The sequence below is a fragment of the Anopheles stephensi genome, chromosome 2, assembly GCF_013141755.1.
Source record: "Anopheles stephensi strain Indian chromosome 2, UCI_ANSTEP_V1.0, whole genome shotgun sequence".
In the NCBI taxonomy this organism is placed as follows: Eukaryota; Metazoa; Arthropoda; class Insecta; order Diptera; family Culicidae; genus Anopheles; species Anopheles stephensi.
Window position 1 is genome coordinate 55,130,598 of NC_050202.1, and position 20,947 is coordinate 55,151,544.

At 48.5% G+C, this 20,947-nt stretch overlaps 4 protein-coding genes across 10 annotated transcripts; 3 read left to right on the plus strand and 1 right to left on the minus strand.

Annotated features, from left to right (window-relative positions):
• The first annotated feature begins 1,006 nt into the window (after positions 1 to 1,006).
• On the plus strand, positions 1,007 to 5,678 carry LOC118502822 (serine-rich adhesin for platelets-like). Of its 7 annotated transcripts, none has more exons than XM_036035498.1 (3): positions 1,007 to 1,904; positions 1,998 to 3,106; positions 3,488 to 5,678. In XM_036035498.1, exons 1-3 carry the CDS (start codon positions 1,320 to 1,322, stop codon positions 5,577 to 5,579), a joined length of 3,786 nt encoding a protein of 1,261 aa, XP_035891391.1. In that variant the 5' UTR covers positions 1,007 to 1,319; the 3' UTR covers positions 5,580 to 5,678. The 7 variants fall into 7 exon arrangements, with proteins under 7 accessions (XP_035891391.1, XP_035891390.1, XP_035891386.1 ...); XM_036035493.1 differs by having other exon boundaries at positions 1,008 to 1,904; positions 1,998 to 4,767; positions 4,864 to 5,678; XM_036035494.1 differs by having other exon boundaries at positions 1,008 to 1,904; positions 1,998 to 2,674; positions 2,819 to 5,678.
• Positions 5,679 to 5,764: 86 nt separating this feature from the next.
• LOC118502830 (flocculation protein FLO11-like) lies at positions 5,765 to 10,427 on the plus strand. The gene has a single exon (XM_036035504.1). It carries the CDS (start codon positions 6,846 to 6,848, stop codon positions 8,043 to 8,045), a length of 1,200 nt encoding a protein of 399 aa, XP_035891397.1. The 5' UTR covers positions 5,765 to 6,845; the 3' UTR covers positions 8,046 to 10,427.
• On the minus strand, positions 10,420 to 15,845 carry LOC118502824. Its single transcript, XM_036035500.1, has 5 exons — positions 14,921 to 15,845; positions 14,691 to 14,839; positions 11,951 to 14,504; positions 11,437 to 11,540; positions 10,420 to 11,362 (listed from the first exon to the last, which is right to left on the minus strand). Exons 1-5 carry the CDS (start codon positions 14,981 to 14,983, stop codon positions 10,723 to 10,725), a joined length of 3,510 nt encoding a protein of 1,169 aa, XP_035891393.1. The 5' UTR covers positions 14,984 to 15,845; the 3' UTR covers positions 10,420 to 10,722.
• Positions 15,846 to 18,668: 2,823 nt separating this feature from the next.
• On the plus strand, positions 18,669 to 20,638 carry LOC118502828 (L-dopachrome tautomerase yellow-f-like). Its single transcript, XM_036035502.1, has 4 exons — positions 18,669 to 19,188; positions 19,278 to 19,513; positions 19,578 to 20,357; positions 20,437 to 20,638. The coding sequence occupies exons 1-4, from the start codon at positions 18,897 to 18,899 to the stop codon at positions 20,575 to 20,577; spliced, it is 1,449 nt and encodes a 482-aa protein (XP_035891395.1). The 5' UTR covers positions 18,669 to 18,896; the 3' UTR covers positions 20,578 to 20,638.
• Positions 20,639 to 20,947: the final 309 nt, after the last annotated feature.

Sequence of the window (20,947 nt, forward strand, 5' to 3'; positions counted from 1 at the left end):
GCCCCCCCCCCCCCCTCCTCCTGTTCAGCCTTGCTCCACCATCTGCCCAAGGGGTTAAGACTAGCCCGTGGCAAGTTACCACTCTGTGTTGGGTAGGCGAGCCTATGGAACTACCCCATTAACAGAGCATAGATAAAGATAGAATAGTACAATCAAATCAGAATCAGAAGAACTGACTTGTAGTGCTCGGTATGGACGAAATCAAACAACGTCACAAGTGCGTAGTCCAACAGACAGACAACCGCTACAAAACCACCATCCCATTCACATCAAAAAGGCCGGTAGAAACGTTAATGAGCACGAACAACTGGCCTACGATATGGCAAAACAGACGTACAGTCAAGGCTAGAAACTACATCCCAGTCCCGCAGACATAATAAACAATGTTTAAAATGGCTGACGGGTTATCTGCCGTAAAACCAACACAACGTCTAGGGTCTAGAATGCAGAAAGCAGGGGCAAAACATATTTTCTATTTTATTGTTTATCAATCGTAGAACCACACGCGACATCATGTAAACAGTACAAGCCACATTACATTGTTTTTAGTTGTGCTTCCGTATTTCATTAACACGTCGCGATTGATACAGCAACAGTGTGCTGGGGTCGCCAAATTTATATAAAACCGTGCGTCTCAAGCTCACTCCAAGGTTTTCCCCTTTTACCCACTGCCGTCCCGCTGATTGTGTGGTCTCGCGATGACTTCATTGACGTACGTGCACCTCAAATTGTTCAGGAATAGAAAGTGTGTTAGTGTACTGGTTGGTGTGCTTCTCTTGCCATTAGCATTTAACCTGACTAATGGATCGTTCGAAAGCAGCCATTGTGACAGAGGTGAAGAAATCAGTGCACCATTGGAAAACAAAGTAACTTTTAAGGAAAATGTTGAAAGTGGGTGGAAAGCTTCGGAAGACGGAGGGCAGCAATGGATGCAGAGCGTTGTTCGAAAAAGAAGACAAAGCTATAGGCTGGCTGTACTGAACGATAAATTAGCTGCACACGTGTATCAACAGGATAATAGTAAAACAGAGGCGAGACCAGCAAGTGTCGCAAGCGTTGCTCAGTCAGATAATACCAAAGCGGCCGAAACGCAAAAATCAAATGGAGCCCAAGCTACACTGATTCATCCGTCAAGCAACAATCCTTCTGAATCACAGCGGACAAGAGCATCATTATTGGGAGAAGACCACTATGCAAGCGTTGCTCGATCGGGTAAGGGCACTCCAGCCGAAACGCAAAAATCAAATGGAGCCCAAGCTACACTGAATCATCCGTCAAGCAACAATCCTTCTGAATCACAGTGGATAAGAGCATCATTAATGGGAGAAGATCACTATGCAAGCGTTGCTCGATCGGGTAAGGGCACTCCAGCCGAAATGTCGGGAATGAATTTCGCTCCAGTGGCTACATTGTACCATCCGCAAAGCAACAATCCTTCTGACCTAGAGTGGACAAGAGCATCATTAATGGGAGAAGACCACTATGCAAGCGTTTCTCGATCGGGTAAGGACACTCCAGCCGAAACGCAAAAATCAAATGGAGCCCAAGCTACACTGAATCATCCGTCAAGCAACAATCCTTCTGAATCACAGTGGATAAGAGCATCATTATTGGGAGAAGACCACTATGCAAGCGTTTCTCGATCGGGTAAGGGCACTCCAGCCGAAATGTCGGGAATAAATTTCGCTCCAGGGGTTGCAGAGGCGAAACCAGCAAGTGTCGCAAGCGTTGCTCGGTCAGATAATACCAAAGCGGCACAAACGCAAAAATCAAATGGAGCCCAAGCTACACTGAATCATCCGTCAAGCAACAATCCTTCTGAATCACAGTGGATAAGAGCATCATTATTGGGAGAAGACCACTATGCAAGCGTTTCTCGATCGGGTAAGGACACTCCAGCCGAAATGTCGGGAATAAATTTCGCTCCAGGGGTTACAGAGGCGAAACCAGCAAGTGTCGCAAGCGTTGCTCGGTCAGATAATACCAAAGCGGCACAAACGCAAAAATCAAATGGAGCCCAAGCTACACTGAATCATCCGTCAAGCAACAATCCTTCTGAATCACAGTGGATAAGAGCATCATTATTGGGAGAAGACCACTATGCAAGCGTTTCTCGATCGGGTAAGGACACTCCAGCTGAAACGCAAAAATCAAATGGAGCCCAAGCTACACTGAATCATCCGTCAAGCAACAATCCTTCTGAATCACAGTGGATAAGAGCATCATTATTGGGAGAAGACCACTATGCAAGCGTTTCTCGATCGGGTAAGGACACTCCAGCTGAAACGCAAAAATCAAATGGAGCCCAAGCTACACTGAATCATCCGTCAAGCAACAATCCTTCTGAATCACAGTGGATAAGAGCATCATTATTGGGAGAAGACCACTATGCAAGCGTTTCTCGATCGGGTAAGGACACTCCAGCCGAAACGCAAAAATCAAATGGAGCCCAAGCTACACTGAATCATCCGTCAAGCAACAATCCTTCTGAATCACAGTGGATAAGAGCATCATTATTGGGAGAAGACCACTATGCAAGCGTTTCTCGATCGGGTAAGGGCACTCCAGCCGAAATGTCGGGAATAAATTTCGCTCCAGGGGTTACAGAGGCGAAACCAGCAAGTGTCGCAAGCGTTGCTCGGTCAGATAATACCAAAGCGGCACAAACGCAAAAATCAAATGGAGCCCAAGCTACACTGAATCATCCGTCAAGCAACAATCCTTCTGAATCACAGTGGATAAGAGCATCATTATTGGGAGAAGACCACTATGCAAGCGTTTCTCGATCGGGTAAGGACACTCCAGCTGAAACGCAAAAATCAAATGGAGCCCAAGCTACACTGAATCATCCGTCAAGCAACAATCCTTCTGAATCACAGTGGATAAGAGCATCATTATTGGGAGAAGACCACTATGCAAGCGTTTCTCGATCGGGTAAGGACACTCCAGCTGAAACGCAAAAATCAAATGGAGCCCAAGCTACACTGAATCATCCGTCAAGCAACAATCCTTCTGAATCACAGTGGATAAGAGCATCATTATTGGGAGAAGACCACTATGCAAGCGTTTCTCGATCGGGTAAGGACACTCCAGCCGAAACGCAAAAATCAAATGGAGCCCAAGCTACACTGAATCATCCGTCAAGCAACAATCCTTCTGAATCACAGTGGATAAGAGCATCATTATTGGGAGAAGACCACTATGCAAGCGTTTCTCGATCGGGTAAGGACACTCCAGCCGAAACGCAAAAATCAAATGGAGCCCAAGCTACACTGAATCATCCGTCAAGCAACAATCCTTCTGAATCACAGTGGATAAGAGCATCATTATTGGGAGAAGACCACTATGCAAGCGTTTCTCGATCGGGTAAGGGCACTCCAGCCGAAATGTCGGGAATAAATTTCGCTCCAGGGGTTGCAGAGGCGAAACCAGCAAGTGTCGCAAGCGTTGCTCGGTCAGATAATACCAAAGCGGCACAAACGCAAAAATCAAATGGAGCCCAAGCTACACTGAATCATCCGTCAAGCAACAATCCTTCTGAATCACAGTGGATAAGAGCATCATTATTGGGAGAAGACCACTATGCAAGCGTTTCTCGATCGGGTAAGGACACTCCAGCCGAAACGCAAAAATCAAGTGGAGCCCAAGCTACACTGAATCATCCGTCAAGCAACAATCCTTCTGAATCACAGCGGACAAGAGCATCATTAATGGGAGAAGACCACTATGCAAGCGTTTCTCGATCGGGTAAGGGCACTCCAGCCGAAATGTCGGGAATGAATTTCGCTCCAGTGGCTACATTGTACCATCCGCAAAGCAACAATCCTTCTGACCCAGAGTGGACAAGAGCATCATTAATGGGAGAAGACCACTATGCAAGCGTTTCTCGATCGGGTAAGGACACTCCAGCCGAAACGCAAAAATCAAATGGAGCCCAAGCTACACTGAATCATCCGTCAAGCAACAATCCTTCTGAATCACAGTGGATAAGAGCATCATTATTGGGAGAAGACCACTATGCAAGCGTTTCTCGATCGGGTAAGGACACTCCAGCCGAAACGCAAAAATCAAATGGAGCCCAAGCTACACTGAATCATCCGTCAAGCAACAATCCTTCTGAATCACAGCGGACAAGAGCATCATTAATGGGAGAAGATCACTATGCAAGCGTTGCTCGATCGGGTAAGGGCACTCCAGCCGAAATGTCGGGAATGAATTTCGCTCCAGGGGTTACATTGTACCATCCGCAAAGTAACAATCCTTCTGAATCACAGTGGATAAGAGCATCATTAATGGGAGAAGATCACTATGCAAGCGTTGCTCGATCGGGTAAGGGCACTCCAGCCGAAATGTCGGGAATGAATTTCGCTCCAGTGGCTACATTGTACCATCCGCAAAGCAACAATCCTTCTGACCCAGAGTGGACAAGAGCATCATTAATGGGAGAAGACCACTATGCAAGCGTTGCTCGATCGGGTAAGGGCACTCCAGCCGAAATGTCGGGAATAAATTTCGCTCCAGTGGCTACATTGTACCATCCGCAAAGCAACAATCCTTCTGACCCAGAGTGGACAAGAGCATCATTAATGGGAGAAGACCACTATGCAAGCGTTTCTCGATCGGGTAAGGACACTCCAGCCGAAACGCAAAAATCAAATGGAGCCCAAGCTACACTGAATCATCCGTCAAGCAACAATCCTTCTGAATCACAGCGGACAAGAGCATCATTAATGGGAGAAGACCACTATGCAAGCGTTGCTCAATCGGGTAAGGGCACTCCAGCCGAAATGCCAAGGACATATCCAGGACCAACACAAACCAATACTAGAGTTGTTTATCCGCAAAACTATAATCCCTCTGCAGGGCATTTAACAGCTGCAGCAGTAATGCAAGATGGCGTTGGGTATATCGGTCCAGCTGGAGCAAAACCTGATAGTTCGATTTGGGCTTCCTTCTTTCCACGGCATGGTGATGGTACGGGGATGTATGATGCTAACACGAACGGGAAGCAGTCAGATAGTGTGAAATCATATTTTCATCCGACAAATAAACCCATGCAAAATTGTTACTGTCCTTATCCATTGAGGGCAAAGAATAAACTATGTTATCATAGGGTAACATGCTTTCCAAAAACGACTCCTACTACAACGACTCCTACTACAACGACAACGACTCCTACCACAACGACAACGACTCCTACCACAACGACAACGACTCCTACAACATCGACAACGACTCCTGAAACAACGACAACGACTCCTACAACAACGACAACGACTTCTACTATAACGACAACGACTCCTACAACAACGACAACGACTCCTACAACAACGACAACGACTCCTACAACAACGACAACGACTCCCACAACAACGGCAACGACTCCTACAACAACGACCAATACTTCTACAACGACACGCAGAACTGATCGTACAACGTCTACTACTACCGATAGAACTAGACCAACAACATCTACCACTACTCGGCGAACGATGCCCACCACTACTCGTACAAGGGACGACGCTTCTACCCCTTCAAATAAAATGACTAAAACTCCTTCTTCGAGTAAACGAAAGTGAGAGGGTTCCATCAAGTCACGTGAGATGATTGTAACGCATTGTTGAAATAAAAGTGTATGACACCTTAACGGCAAGAGTAGATGTTGCCCAAGATGATAACTGGTAAATGGTGACAACTATATTTAAGAACATTTCTTCAACGTTTCGCTGTTGTCGATTTGCATGTAGTAGTAGAATTGGGCGACCTTACTGAGGACACCTTACTATTAAGATATGCTAAAACCTAACTGTCAAAATAATCTGACACATCGTTTTCAATAACTTGCTCTATTAGTTCTAATAGCGTTGAGGTATTGGTTGTGGCAATCAACAGAAATCTTTACAACATCAAAATTCGCAACTGCGGCACGGGCTTGTAAATCTAGTGCAAGAAAAAATTTAGCTGATTTTTACCTGTTCATAATAGCTACGTACAGCCTACTGTCAGTTATAAGTTTTTTTTTCAAAATAAAGGTTGCTAATGAATTTTTGAAACACCGAGGAAGTAACATTACATGTTCGAACGCTGTGTTTGACATCTCTGCACGTTCATTTTCGCTCATGGTATGCGCATAGCATACCTTTAGGCGTTACTAAGCTTCCTTGCGCTTTGCCCTCTCGAATTGTTTGTCGATGCCATTTTGTTCACATTGCTTACCAAAAAGGCTGGACGAAGTAAAAGCACACAATGGATTGTTTATGAAAACACAGGGCAGTTGCTATAGGACCAACCCGTACAACAACAAAAATGTATGATGGTATCCGCTACTGAACAGCGAAATTTCTGTTAAATCTAACTATTGTAAACTTGCCTAAAGTACTGTAACAGGAGGTCAAGATCTTTCGAGGTTCCGGTTCAAAAGCAGAAAGCATGTGCAGCGATAGCTAGAATTCATATCGAATCAACATTTACGCAGACGTTGGTGAACAATGTTTAAAATGCCTCGCCGTTTGTCCCGCACAAAGGCAAAACAACGTCTAGGTCTAGAATGCGGAGCGAACGACAAAACAACGTCTAGGTCTGGAATGCGGAGCGAACAACAAAACAAACAAAAAAAAAAAAACATTTTTCTTTTATGGCACTGTAGAAGTACACGGGACATCATGTTAATAATCATCATCCACATTACATTGTTTTTAATTGTGCTTCCGTATTTCATTAACACGTCGCGATTGATACAGCAACAGTGTGCGGGGGTCGCGAAATTTATATAAACCAGCGCATCCAAGCGAGTGACAGGCTCGCGCCAAGTATTTCCCCTTTTACGCTGGTTGTGTGGTACCGCGATGACTTTAGCGGCTTATGTGCACTTGATACTGTTCAGGAATAGAAAGCGTGCTAGTGTACTGGTGGGTGTGCTTCTCCTAGCATTAGGCATTAGCATCTTGACTAATGGATCGTTCGAAGGCAGCCATTGTGACAGAAGTGAAGAAATCAGTGCACCATTGGAAAACAAAGTGACTTTTAAAGAAAATGTTGAAAGTGGGTGGAAAGCTTCGGAAGACGGAGAGCAGCAATGGATGCAGAGCGTTGTTCGAAGAAGAAGACAAAGCTATAGGCTGGCTGTACTGAACGATAAATCAGCTGCACACGTGTATCAACAGGATAATAGTGAAACACAGGCGAAACCAGCAAGTGTCGTAAGCGTTGCTCAGTCAGATAATACCAAAGCGGCCGGAACACCAAACCAAGCTACAGTTGTTCAACAGCAAAGCGCAACACAGGGAACAAACGTTGGATTATTGAACGACGGATCATATGCCAGGGTTGCTCAACTACCGATCAATAGGCCGTCCGAAGGGCAACAGATGAATGGAGCACTATTGCACGATGGTTCGCAAGGCATGGGACGAATCGTTCCAGCTGGAGCAAAACGTGATGGTTCGATTTGGGCTTCACTCTTTCCACGGCATGGTGATGGTGCGGGGATGTATGATGCTAACACGAACGGGAAGCAGTCAGATAGTGTGAAATCATATTTTCATCCGACAAATAAACCCATGCAAAATTGTTACTGTCCTTATCCTTTGAGGGCAAAGAATAAACTGTGCTATCATAGCGTTACATGCTTTCCAACGACAACTACTGCTCGAGCTTCCTCTACAACGACGGCCTCCACTAGTACGGCATCGACACTTACCACCACTTCAACAACTCCTACAACAACTGACTCTACAACGACGGATTCCACTACGACGGACTCTACTACGACGGAGTCTACTACGACGGAGTCTACTACGACGGAGTCTACTACGACGGAGTCTACTACGACGGAGTCTACTACGACGGAGTCTACTACGACGGAGTCTACTACGACGGAGTCTACTACGACGGAGTCTACTACGACGGAGTCTACTACGACGGAGTCTACTACGACGGAGTCTACTACGACGGAGTCTACTACGACGGAGTCTACTACGACGGAGTCTACTACGACGGAGTCTACTACGACGGAGTCTACTACAACGGAGTCTACTACGACGTAGTCTACTACGACGTAGTCTACTACGACGGAGTCTACCACGACGGATACTACATCTACTACAACCACTACCACAACTACAACTCCTACTACAACTACAACGACTACGACACCTACTACAACTACAACGACTACGACACCTACAACAACTACAACTACTACGACACCTTATACATCTACAACCACTTCTACCACAACGACTCGTCGAAACACGCGTCCAACCAGATGGCGAAGCCCAAGTTAAGGATAATGAGCAATCCTTATTTTCTCGTGGCCAAGAAGCAAACGCATTTAAGTACATGATTTTAATTAGTTTAAGAATACTTTTACCAAGCATTCACACGGCATTGCTATCTGTTGTTAAATTAAAAGGAAATCGTACTAGGATTAATCACAACGTGCACTTTTTTAACACAGTGCATTTGAATCCCATTATCCTATCTCAGTGCTCTGCGTTTTGTTCTGAGAGCTCGGAGAAAAGGCGTAGAAGCTTCCAGCCTCAAACGATGACACACTAATCGCTTGGCTCGTGTGCACTAACTATGATAACATACGCACCTAACGGCTTAGAAATATATCGCGTACGTGTTTTTGGAACGATTAGTTCTGCGACTTTGCCCTTACGCTTTTCCGGCTCCACGAACCTTCTCAGTTAGTTTCGGTACGTCCGTTGAGTCGTACAGTATGTATGCCGCGAAGCTACTGGTACTGGTGCTCGCCGTGCAGCAAGTCATAGCCGCCTATCAACGCACCGTTGCCGAGTGTGCAAACTCCCGGCCGAAATATCGACTGCAGCGTGAGTGGAGAAGCGGTACGTTTCGCTTCGAAAGTGACCAGTTTGTACCGACCCGCTGGGAATGGCAACGCAATCGGAAGCTGCGTACCGGCACGAAGCGTCCGAGACTTGCCGTGACTAGCAGGAAGCGGCCAGCAGCAGATGCTAAGCTGTTGTGGAAAGAGGAAAACCGGCACGAAGACTATGATTCGCTAATGTCATCGGAGGATGATGGTGCCGTGTGGCCCGGGCAAACCGTAACCGCTGCGAGCGTCTCAACAGTCGGTAGTCATGATAATATTGGCAGTCGGATGGTGAAAATGGTGAGCTCGGCTTTGCATAGCACGTTTCCGCCAGCTGCACAGTTTGCCGGGAGTGCTTTGTTCTCGCAGGAAAATTACACTCCCGAAAGCATCAAGGATGCAGACGATAGCGGAGTCCCTTTGCAGCTGTACGAGGATGTGGACCATGTGTGTGATGTTTGTGGTGGGATTATAACGACTACGGAGAGTGCAACGGTTTCGATAATGACCCACTTAGCGGAATCCAGCAATCAAATTCTATCGATTCAACCACACCCTAATGCTGTTCCTGGTGCTGCGTACAAAAGCGTCCCGACGAATCCGGAAGCATATTATGGGTTTATTCCGGATGTGCCTTATATGCGGAGACCACCGGAAAGGAGCACTGCAGCAAAGGAGCAAGAGCGAATGTCGCCATCTTTGGTTTACGAAACCGATGCAACGACTGTTCTGAGTGCAATTTCAGATACTACAGAAGGAGCATCGACTGTCATTGTTACATCCCATGCTTTTGGTGACAAACGGACGTCTACAACCTCATCAACCTCAATTCATCCTACATCTTCCACAACACCGTATATGCATGAACTCAACGCGACGACATCTCACGGCAAAAGTTCTACCGAACCATCGAATGACTGTACCCCACCAGAACAACATTATAAAGAAACTCTACGTACAACTCATTCAGAAAATATTACCTCGGAAGTTGATGAAGATTCAACAGTATCGACGACCTTGTCACTCTCTCGAGAAGTTACCAGTACACCAGAAGGCACGGTTCCTCACTTCGCATTTGTGTCTCAATCGTTCGTGAAGACCACCACAGAGCCTCCATTGGAGGAAACATCATACGTGCCAGAGTCATCCACTAATAACCCTATACTAGCAGTTGCAGAAAGCACATTGGCTCATACTGACGAAGAACATTCAATTGCTGAAGATATCGAGATGGATTCCGTGACTGTGGAAACTAAACCCGTTGAAGCAACAGAACCAACACTGATCGAAAGTGTGGCCAGCTCTACATTACTAGAGTTTAACCCTGACACGACCGATATGCTGCTGCCGGAGACTTTACCCCAACTTCCAACCATGGACCTAACCGTAAAGCGGGACAGTGATGATGCGTATGGAGAGGCTCAGGAATTACTACCTGCGGATGGGTTCTTTAAGCGTCTTTTTCACACCATCTACACCTTGCTGCGATCGATTCTGGACACAATCGTGTATCTGTTTGCTGACGCTTCTTCCAGCTAGAATCGCCAACTGGCAACAGAACAGAGAATATATGCCACAACTTACATTGTACCAAGTGTCGCGTTTTTATTTTCCAAGCGTTTATTGCTTCCAGAAACGCTGACAAATGTTTCTGTTTTTGTGTTGTTACCAAACTGACTAAATATGTCATTACTACCAATGCACGCTGTTCACACTGTTGCTCACATCTAAATTTGGAGAGTGGGTGTGTGTGTGTGTGTGTACATTAACCTAGACTAAGATCACAAAGATGGCAACAGTACGGCGAGATCAATTATGCCTACAAAATCCTCAAAAATAGAATATCCGGTGGATGATCCGGCGTCCCATTTGGTGACCGCCCGCTAGATGGTCAGTACGTCCGAGATGGTGGACACATTATCGCCGGTCATGTTGTGTTCGTCCTGAAACCGAGCGTACCGTACGTGCGGTGAGGGTTGGGTGCGAGCTCTGGACGGTACGGTGTGCAGCTCGTCGGCCAACCGTAGCACAGCCTTCCGCCGCCGGTACACCACAATCAGCACCGCCGTGGACAGTGATGCGATCGCCAGTGCACCGGCGATCGTGTATCCGATCGAGGAAACTTCTAACGATTGGTTGCGCAATGGGCTGGTTCCGGTTTCGTTCTGACTGCCACCCTGCAGCAGTGCACTGGGTCCATTATCGGCGTTGGACGTGTTGGCTGGCGATGCAACAACGGGAAAGCTTTCGGTAGGTTCGGTCGCGTTGTCCGGTATCGAACCAAGCGTCAGCATATCACTTTCGGTAGCGGTGACAGTATCGGACGTGTTGCCGGGTAGGCTAACACTGGTTGGCCACGAAGTTGTTGTCGGTTGTTCGGACGCTACGGTACCTGCATCGGTGGAGCTTCCGTGTTCAGGAGTGTCGCTAGAGTCTGAGGTTGGTTCCGTCACGCTAGGTAAAGCCATCGTAGTAGTTGATTCTGTAGGAGCAGCTACACTCGTCTCTGTCTCGTTTGAAATTCTACGGTGATGATGGAATGGAAAGAAATGTGAGTTACGCCTTACGATTAACGAAATATGGTTGTATACACTAACCTCAAGTACGCTAGCTTAGTGCAGTTGCATCGCACCTCATCTGTGACCGTTTCCACCGTGTTGCAATGTTTGCTGCTCCATGCGCTATTCTCCCAAAGTTGACACTGTAATAGACCCGAAATTTATCTTCAATTTTTTATAACCACTGTTTACTTATTTCTAGTTATTATTCTAATCTAAGCTTCTTCTGCCTCTGTCTTGGCCTAACGACCTCTTATAGGTCATATCTGCCATCCATTTCTGGCTTACTACACTTTTTGATACCACATAGCTGAATAGTCAGTCTTCGCTATGGGGAAACGGTCCAACTGAGATTTGAGCCCCGGTCCTACCGTGTGAAGACAGGCGCCTCGATCACATCTCTTCCTAATCCCAAGCGCTATTCTTTAGAAAACTTGACCTTATAACTGATTACTGAGATAGCTGTTATCTCGTTCAGGACACAACAACCCATCATTAGCTAGTGCCGATGTAGGTCCGTAACTATAACCGATCTCCCTCCAACCATCCTTACCGTGACATTCGGCAACCGTCTTCCGTCCAGCGACCACACAAAGTAGTCACTTCTCCAGTCCACCAGCGTCCACATGCCACCCTTCTCAACCGACAGCACAAACGCTTCGTAGAAACCCAAATCCAGCTCGTGCGGTGACACCTGCTCGCTGAACAGGTCGCGCGCATAGTACACACGACCCAGACAGTAGTACTCCGTTTCGGGAAACGCGTCCAAAAACTGTAACCGAGCGGGCGCCGCACTGAGCAACACTTTGTTCGGCACCGACACCCGGCCAAAGCTTACTTCCGAAAGGCTCCGGTACCGGGTCATCTCGAGCGTGATCAGCTGTCCCACATAAATGTGGCGCGAGTCGAGCGTGCAATAGTTTTTGGTGGCCTGATGTACGAAGCTGAGCAGGCTGGTGCGTGCCTGCCGGGCGGCTGACACATTCCTCGACACGGTTAAGCTTTCCATCAGCGATAGCTTGGTGCCGATTTTGGCGGCACTTTCGGGCGTGTGTGCGGAGACCGCCTGTGGCGAACGTTTGGTTCGCGGTGTGCTTTGACCGCGGGATGAGGGCGAATCCATTAGTTCTAGCAGCTGCTGGAACAGTTCGTGATTGTTCGATTCCTCCAGGTCGAGGATGGGTTTCGTTTGCTGGACAAACTCCTGTATGGATGCTTCAGACAGGTACGTTGTTTCACCGTACACCTTGCGGATGTGCGTGATGGACTGCTGCAGAAGATCGATGAATCGTCGGTATGCTGTGCCGTACTGGGGTGAGTGTCGATTGCGCAGTGTTACGAGCAGCTCGAAACCACACTTGAGTGCATCGCGATAGTTGAGCCGATCGAAGTATGCTTCCATCGTTTGGAACGCGTACGAAACCGCTTCAGCCGATGGTTCGATGCCGGGTGAGATGAGCACGGGAGGACCAGCGATCTTCGTACATGCGTGGCGCGAATCACAAACGATCGCATACGTTCCGATCTGTCCAGTTTTTGTGTACGGCAGAACGGTCTCGGTGGATGTTATCTCGTAGTTGCTGGCAATATGGATGTCCACCCCATCCGCAATGTACCAGAAGCTGTACCTTAGCGGATAGTCTCGCTCCGTATCCTTCGCAATGCCGGTCGATATCTTGAACACCGTCTCCAGGGCCGTTCCGCTGTTCCCCGGGGATATGACGATCGGTAACGCTTGTGGAGCACCATTCGTCTCCAGCACGAACGTCCAGTAACTTTGTACCTGGTTTCGCTGAGTCCGCGCTCCCACCAGTTTGCTATCATCGATCGGTTCCGGGCACACCGTTTCCAGCCGCAGCTTGTAACGCACGTCCGGGTCGAGCCCTTTCCATGGTCCAGTGACGGTGGTTTCTCCCGGGATGGAAAGTAAGATATCCTTCACGACCGTATCGTTCCCGTAGTCGACAAGCTCGGAGAGAAAGTTTTCCTCGATGTCTCGTATGAACAGCCCGCCCAGGGTGGCGCCATTCGGCAGCAGGGCAGGATCGAAGTACGCAAACCCGTCGTCTTGCACAATCGTCCAGTTTGAGTAGCAGTTCGGTACGAGCCCGGCAACGCTTACGAGCAGTTCGAATGGTTCTCGGGCAACGGCCGGATATTTGGACCACTGCAGGATCCGTACGGTTGGCGTTACCTTCGGGTGGACGGTCAACGACGCGCGAGATTCAGTTTCCTCCTGCGAGTCGCTGCCGATGGAGGCTTTCACGTGGTACTGTCCTTCGCTGTAAAAGGTAACCACTGCCGAACCCTCACCGATATCGAATGTATCGTTACAGTTGCTGTCGTCACCGTTCTTCTGGCACGACCACACCACTTCACCGGCCGTTGCGTACGATCGTAACTGAACTTCCTGATCAATACCCACTACAGCGTCCGCGGGAAAGAGAACCACTTCCGGGTCGCGTCGTAACACATTGACCGTCATGCGTGCCATCGCCATAACCTCATCCTCGGTGGACGCCGTCGAGTGAACCGACACTTCAAGGTCGTACAGATGCCCGGGGAGAAAACTTCCCGCCGGTACGCGTAGCAGCTTTGAGCGCTCCAGGGCGACAGCCACCAGCTCACCACTATCATTCACCAACGGCCCAACAGTCCACCGGTAGTAGTAATCCGTACGTCGACGACAGAAAATTAGCTGCGCCGTCACCAGGTACTCCACATCCGCGTACGTTTTCTCAGCACCGAGCAGCAGCAGCGAAACATCGTCGCTGCTTCGGCTCGTTCCACCATGCTCGAACGAAGCGCCCTGGTCAATGTTTCGGTACGTCATGGTAAAGTTTTGCTCCTCACTTTCCGTACCGTTGGCGTCGATCGCGACGACACCGAACGAGTACACGACACCCGGCAGCAGCTCCTCCGTACCGATCGTCATCTGACCGTTCTGGGCGATCGTATCCGCTTCGCGCCGCACACGCTGTTCCAGCTGGCGGACGGCACGCCACAAACCTACCGTGTGCCGTTGACTGATGAACCCGGTGTCGCCGAGCAGCGTGAAGTAGGCTTTCACACGGTAGTGCAACCGTTGGCCACCGTTCGTTTGAAAGCTGAAAGGCGGGGGAAAAAGATCGATAAGTGATAATTTTCTGTGGATGAATAAAGGATAACGGTCGGGATGTCGCCAGGACAGATAGAGAGCGAGAGAGAGAGTCTCAATCAATAATTTATGCGCTTCTGCGCGTCATTAACCAAGCGACATAAATACTCGCCCCGATACCGCTTCCGTGACTTACCCGATCGTTAATTGGCGTGTGGATTGTGTAGCATTCCCACGGGTCGAGCTGGGGTCGGCTGTACTGTCGTTATTGGCGCCACCACTTCCATACGCTTCGGTTGGATTACAAATGAACTCGGGCGCTATGATGCGAAAGGTTGGCTTTTCCTGAGAAGCGAACGGTAAGGAAAAGCACGTACTAATACCCCTCGTCGGAGCGCTCCAGGTCTCTTAAGAAGCATTACTTACCGCGGTAGTAACGTCCAGCAAGCGGACCAGCAAAATCGTCCACCAAAGTAACGTCATCTCCATGCTGTGTAATTACTTTGGCCGGGACCTTCCTTCGGTCAACCATTCCTTGATACAATCACCAACAACCACACAGTCGGACGAGTCCCGTGCTACTGGGCCGGTCCTTAAATCTCGCCGATCAAACGTTGGAGCCTTGAAGTATGAAGAAAAAAAAAACAAGGATCCACGCGACACGCAAACGGTGACGCCTTCAGGTTCAGAATCCCGGACCTGTTGTTCGGAAGGGACCCACAGCACAGCTACGTTGCTCTGTCGGGAATCGATAGTTTGCGTCCAGCGTTGGGCTCGTTTCGTGACTGACCGACTGACCGACAAGCCACTGTATCGGTAGGATACATTTGAAAACACACACACACACACACGCACACTATGGCTAGGTACCGGAGGGATATTACCCGGTCATGCAAATTAAGGTCTCTCCGGTTGCTCGCAGGACTCAAATGGTAAACACCCATACACTGGGGACAGCTATTATAATTGGCCGGCTGCACTAACGTTTAGCTTAAGCTACTATTTATCGTTAATTATTAATAATGGCATTAGAGGAAATGTTTCTCGAAAAAAAAGTCGAAACCGCGCTACACAGAACCTTCAACTGCACCGGTTCTGTTGCAACTGCCATCCCACCATGACGCAGAGATACACTGCTTTGATTTCGCTACATGTTTGCTCGCTGGTTCTCCTTGTTATTTCTATTTGCTGCTTGCTCTTTTACCCTTACCACCAAGAAGGACCCTAATGCTTGCATATCTTGTTCGTCCAAAAAAAAAAAGGGACCTTCGTTTTTCATTCCGTTTGCTTCTCGTTCCGTTCCTTCGATGCGCTGGTGCGGGCGAATATTCATACTGCTGCATCCTTTCGTGGTGACCCGAAGGATAATGCGTTTCATTATCCTTTTCGCTTCTCCGCTCCAGCAAGTGGCAAGAACCCGTGCGCACATATACATCCGCAGCACCCAATGCGAGAACCGTCCACCGGGTCTGTATCGATGTAATCGGAGTGGCCCAAAGCTGGGTAGCTTACGCTGGTGCACGGTCGCTTTACCCACATCTTGACGAATGGTAAACAAAGAGCATAGGCAAAAACCACGTGCAGGAACCTTTGTGCATCGAAACGTTGGTTTCTTGTATCGATGCATATATCTTTTTCCCGGACAAACCATTAAAAACGAACGAACCAGAATGAAAGACACTGGCAAGCAGAAAAGGGAATAAACGAAAGGCTGCATAGGAAGGAATAAATCTGTGCAGGCAAAAATGGCACGGTGGACAAACACACAAGGATTGGCAGGAAAACCAAAGCCACGCACGCTCACACACACACACTAACACTGTTTCATAAACAAATGCAGCTGCGGGTGTAGGTGCTTGCACCCAACAGTGCGGGTAGAATGCGCGAGAGTGTGTCTGGCTCACAGATGAACGGAACGGAGAATGTCTTGGGAAAGGATAAAAACCAGAATGAATGAATATTTTTCCTACTTCCCTGACGGTTCTTGGTGATCCTTGCTAGACCTAAGACAAGAGCAACCCTGCTAGTGAAGGTTTTGATCATTAATCAAAAATAATTCTCCCTACCAGGATTGGACTATACCCCTTGGAATACACCCGTGGTACTAGGCGCCTCTTGCAAATAGCCCTTTGGGCCCGTATTGTCTAGGCCTAGTTTAAGGTGCCTGCTCCAATGGGCCTAGTCTAAGAAGTCTTAACCAAGGGGCCAAGTCCGAGGGGCCTATTCCAAGGTGCTAAGTCCAATGTTCCGATTCCAAGGGGTCTTGTACTCAGGGGCTTAATCCGATGGGCCTAGTCCGAGGGGCTTAGATCAAGGGATCTAGTCTAAGGGGCCTGCACCAAGAGATCTATTCTGAGAGGACCTATTCCAAAGAGCCTAGTTCAAGAGGCCTGCTCCAAGGGACCAAGTTCAAGGAGCCTATTCCAAGAGCCGATGTTTCGATTTCAATGGGCCTAGTCAACTAGTCAGCTAGTAGATAGGTGACCGCACCTTCGAAATCGTCCAAAAATTTTCCCTATCTGGGGTCAAAATTCAGCAACGACCCAGTACGCCTCTGAGTCATGGACTCTGTCCAAAACTGACGAAGCCCTCTTGGCCGCGTTCGAGAGGAAGATGCTCAGAAGTACTTTTGGCCCCGTATGTGAGGAGGGATAATCTCACCATCGTGCAGCGAATTAGCCTCGCCAGGCTCCGGTGGGCTGGTCACGTCATGAGAATGACACCGGACGACCCAGCCCGTAAAGTCCTTTTAAGCAGTCCACACGGACAGAGGAGGCGTGGTAGGCCCACATTGAGATGGATTGATGGCGTTGATGCGTCCGCCAGAACGGCCGGGATAACGGATTGGCAGACGACGGCGCTAAACCGTGTAACCGGTTGTAGCACCTGATAAGTAAGTAAGTCAAAGGAACTAGTTTATTGGGTCTAATCCAAGGAGCCTAGTCCAAGGCGCCTAGTTCAAGGGGTCTAGTCAAAGGGGCCTGCTCCAAGAGGTCTATTCTAAGCGGCCTTATCCAAGGGGCTTACTCTATGGGGTCCAGTTCGAGAATCCTATTCAAAGAGACTTATTCCAAGGTGCCTAGTTCAAGGGGCCTAATCCAATGATCCGATTTCAAGGGCCCCTTTTTTAAGGGGTCCAAAGGGCCTGCTTCAATAGTTCTTTTAAAGGGGCCTATTCTATGGAGCCTAGTCCAAGAGGCCTGCTCCATGATGCCAAGTTTAAGTAGCCTATTCCAATGTTCCAATTTCAAGAGGCCTGCATCGAGGGGCCAAGTTCAAGGGGTCTTGTCTAAAGGGCTTAGTTCAAGGGCTCTGTTACAAGAGGACTATGCTAATTCAAGGAGCCAAGTCCAAGGGGCCTTCTCCAAGTATTGTAGTAGTGTCTGCTAGTGAGCTCAAGAGCTACCGGTAGTTCTCTAACAAATAAACTCTGGCCAGGCCGTTCTTTATGAATAAAAAAAACTCTCTGAGTGTGCTCTTCTATTTCAAAATGGTAGCTCTGCACTCTTTCCAACTCTATGCATATTTCACTAGTTGAACTAACGCGTAATCTTTACCGACTATTTCGCCATTGGCGAGACAGCAAAGAAGGGGCTCACGTCAATCCAGTTTGTGCATTTTTTGTGTTGCTAGAATCTGCTATACGGAAGCAGTTTGTGAAGTCTATATTAGGTACAATACTTGTGAACGTTGTGCCTCCGGATTCTAATGCTTTGCTTGTTACCTGTGCCTTCAGATTCGTTGTGCCTCCAGATTCTAATGCTTTGCTTGTTAACTGTAGTAACGGTTGTGCCTAGACATCAGAACCTTCATAGCTTGCCACTAGCTTTCAGGAAGTAGGGAATCGTGAAAGTAGGAAGGTTTGGGTCTTTGAGACCTCTTTCGCTTCCTTTTTAACCTGTTACTGAGGTCTGAGATAACGCACGTGGTACAGCGCGTTCGTCTGCCAATCCATTATCTCTGATTTCTCGGAGCGGACGCATCAACACTATCACTGCACCTTAGGCAGGATTGTCCGGTGCCATCCTCATGGCATGACCACTCCACCAAAGAAGCCATGTTTCATTCGCTGCACAACAGTAAGATTAGTAAAACATAATTTTCTAAAGTGTTTTCGCCCTGCAGGTCGAGTGTGTAAAATCAATTCATGCTACCAAACCGTATTGATATGCTTAATGATGTTGGTAAACAAGCGAAAATAACAGCAACAGCAAGCCTGTACTCTCCGGGCAAACTTTACCAGCAATCAGTAGTTTCCCACACGGGCGCATGGAGCATCCATCAGCACGATGCAGTGGATTTTCCTTGTCGCTCTAAAAACCTAACAAGTGCGGACCACTCGCCGTCGCTCGTAATCTCTCCAAGGTCATACACCGAACCGAACTGCGAACCCCAACGAAAGATGGGGAAAGATTCTTCAGAGGGCGAAGATAAGGCCGTTTGCAAGCCGGACATCTTCCTCAGTCGCTTTCGAGCATCTCTCGAGCGCGAAAGTCGTGATCAGCTGCTGCATCGTGGCCATCGGTGTCGTGTACAAGATACAGTCTATTGGAAAGCAATGGAAGCCAAGTTGGCCGTTCCGTGGTGCCTCGTGCTGGCCAGTTTGTTTGGTGCGTTGATAACCGTAACGTCGGCGGAAAAGCTTCAGCTCGTTTACCAGTGGTCACAGCTAAGATCCAGCGACAGAAATAATGGTAGGAATCTGATTGGGGTTTTTTTTTGTGTGTGAGGAGTGCGCCTCGATTAACAGTGTGCTCATGTTCATGGGCGATTCCTTTTGTAGCATCACAGAATGTACTGTTTTCGGCCAATGCCGTCCCATCCGATGAGGACACATTCAATGCGTACGGGAATCTGCCGATGGGAGTGACACATCACAAAGGCTTCCTGTACGTCACGATACCTCGCCGACGTCCCGGCATTCCGGCGACGCTGAACGTAATCGATATGTCACGCAATCCGTCCGTGAACGAACCGACGCTGGAGCCCTACCCTAACACGCTGGTCAACTCACTGCGAGTAAGGGCAGCCGAGTGTTTTTAATGCGTTCCCCTCACTTAAGCGTTTGCTCTTCATTTTGCAGAACGATTTGGCTGCCGATCCGAAACGCATCATCTCGGTCTACCGTACTCAGGTGGATCGGTGCGATCGTCTCTGGTTCGTCGATACGGGGTACCTCGAGTATCCGGGCGGTGCTGGTCGACAGGTGCAACGGCCCGCTCTGTGGATCATCGACTTAACCATCCATCGGAGTGTGCGACGGTTCGAAATACCGGCGGAAATGGTTGAATTTGGGTACGGCATACCGAACATCGAGGTGGACGTCGATGAGGCGGACTGTGGCCGGGCGTACGCATACATTCCCGACTACGAATGGCGCCTGTTGTACGTGTACGGGTTGAGCGAAGGGCGGATGTGGCGGTTCAAGCATAATTACTTCTCCTTCGAACCACGGTACGGAGATTTCAATATAGCCGAGCAACAGTTCACCTGGTACGACGGTATCTTCTCGGTGGCAGTTGGGGGCCGGTGGCAGAACAGTGACAGCACCGAGCGTACCGTGTACCTGCACGCGATGGCTTCGGTAAGCGAGATTGCCGTATCGAACCGGGTTCTGCAGAACGAAACGTTGGCACTGCTCGGTAACGGTGCGTACGGCAGGGAGTTCCATCATCTGGGTGCTCGAGGTCCCAACGCGCAGAGTTCGAGCCATGCGTACGACCCAAAGACCGGCGTACTGTTCTATGCGGAAATCAATCGAAACGCGGTCGGTTGTTGGAACACGAAGAAGCATTTTACACCCGAAAACCATGGCATTGTGCATCTGGACAATGAGGAGATGATTTATCCCGCTGATCTAAGGGTGAGTTGTGGTTTTTTAATTTAAAAACTTAAATTCTAACGAATAGCCTTGTTTTGCTCTTCTGCCCAATATGAAATAGATTGACAGCAACGGTGATCTGTGGGTCATCTCCAATCGGCTACCTATCTGGATCTACTCCGAGCTAAACCGCACCGACGTGAACTACCGAATTTGGCGCCAGTCTGCGTCTCGGGCTATTGCTGGAACGATCTGCGCATAGGTACAACACGCATGGCAATAATAAAGAGAGTCTTAGCTAAGTTTGCTCCATGTAAACAATAGAAATCGTGCATTACTGCTAGCAAGGAGGAGTACTCCAACATCCTCGAAGAGGTCGCTGGTTGGTTCAGTGATATTCTCATGACATGACTAGCCCATCAGAACCTAGTGTGACTAATTCGTTCCCCCACTGTCCTTAATTGTCCGCCAGCTCTTTCATTAACCTTCTACATATACGAGGCCAAATATCCTTGTGAGCAGCTTCCTCCCGGTTGCCAGTAAGAGGATTTCGTCAGTTTTGGATAAAGATCCATAACTCAGGAGCGCGTAAGAGGACTTGGACGATAAATATGCTAGTTAGTCCTACCTTC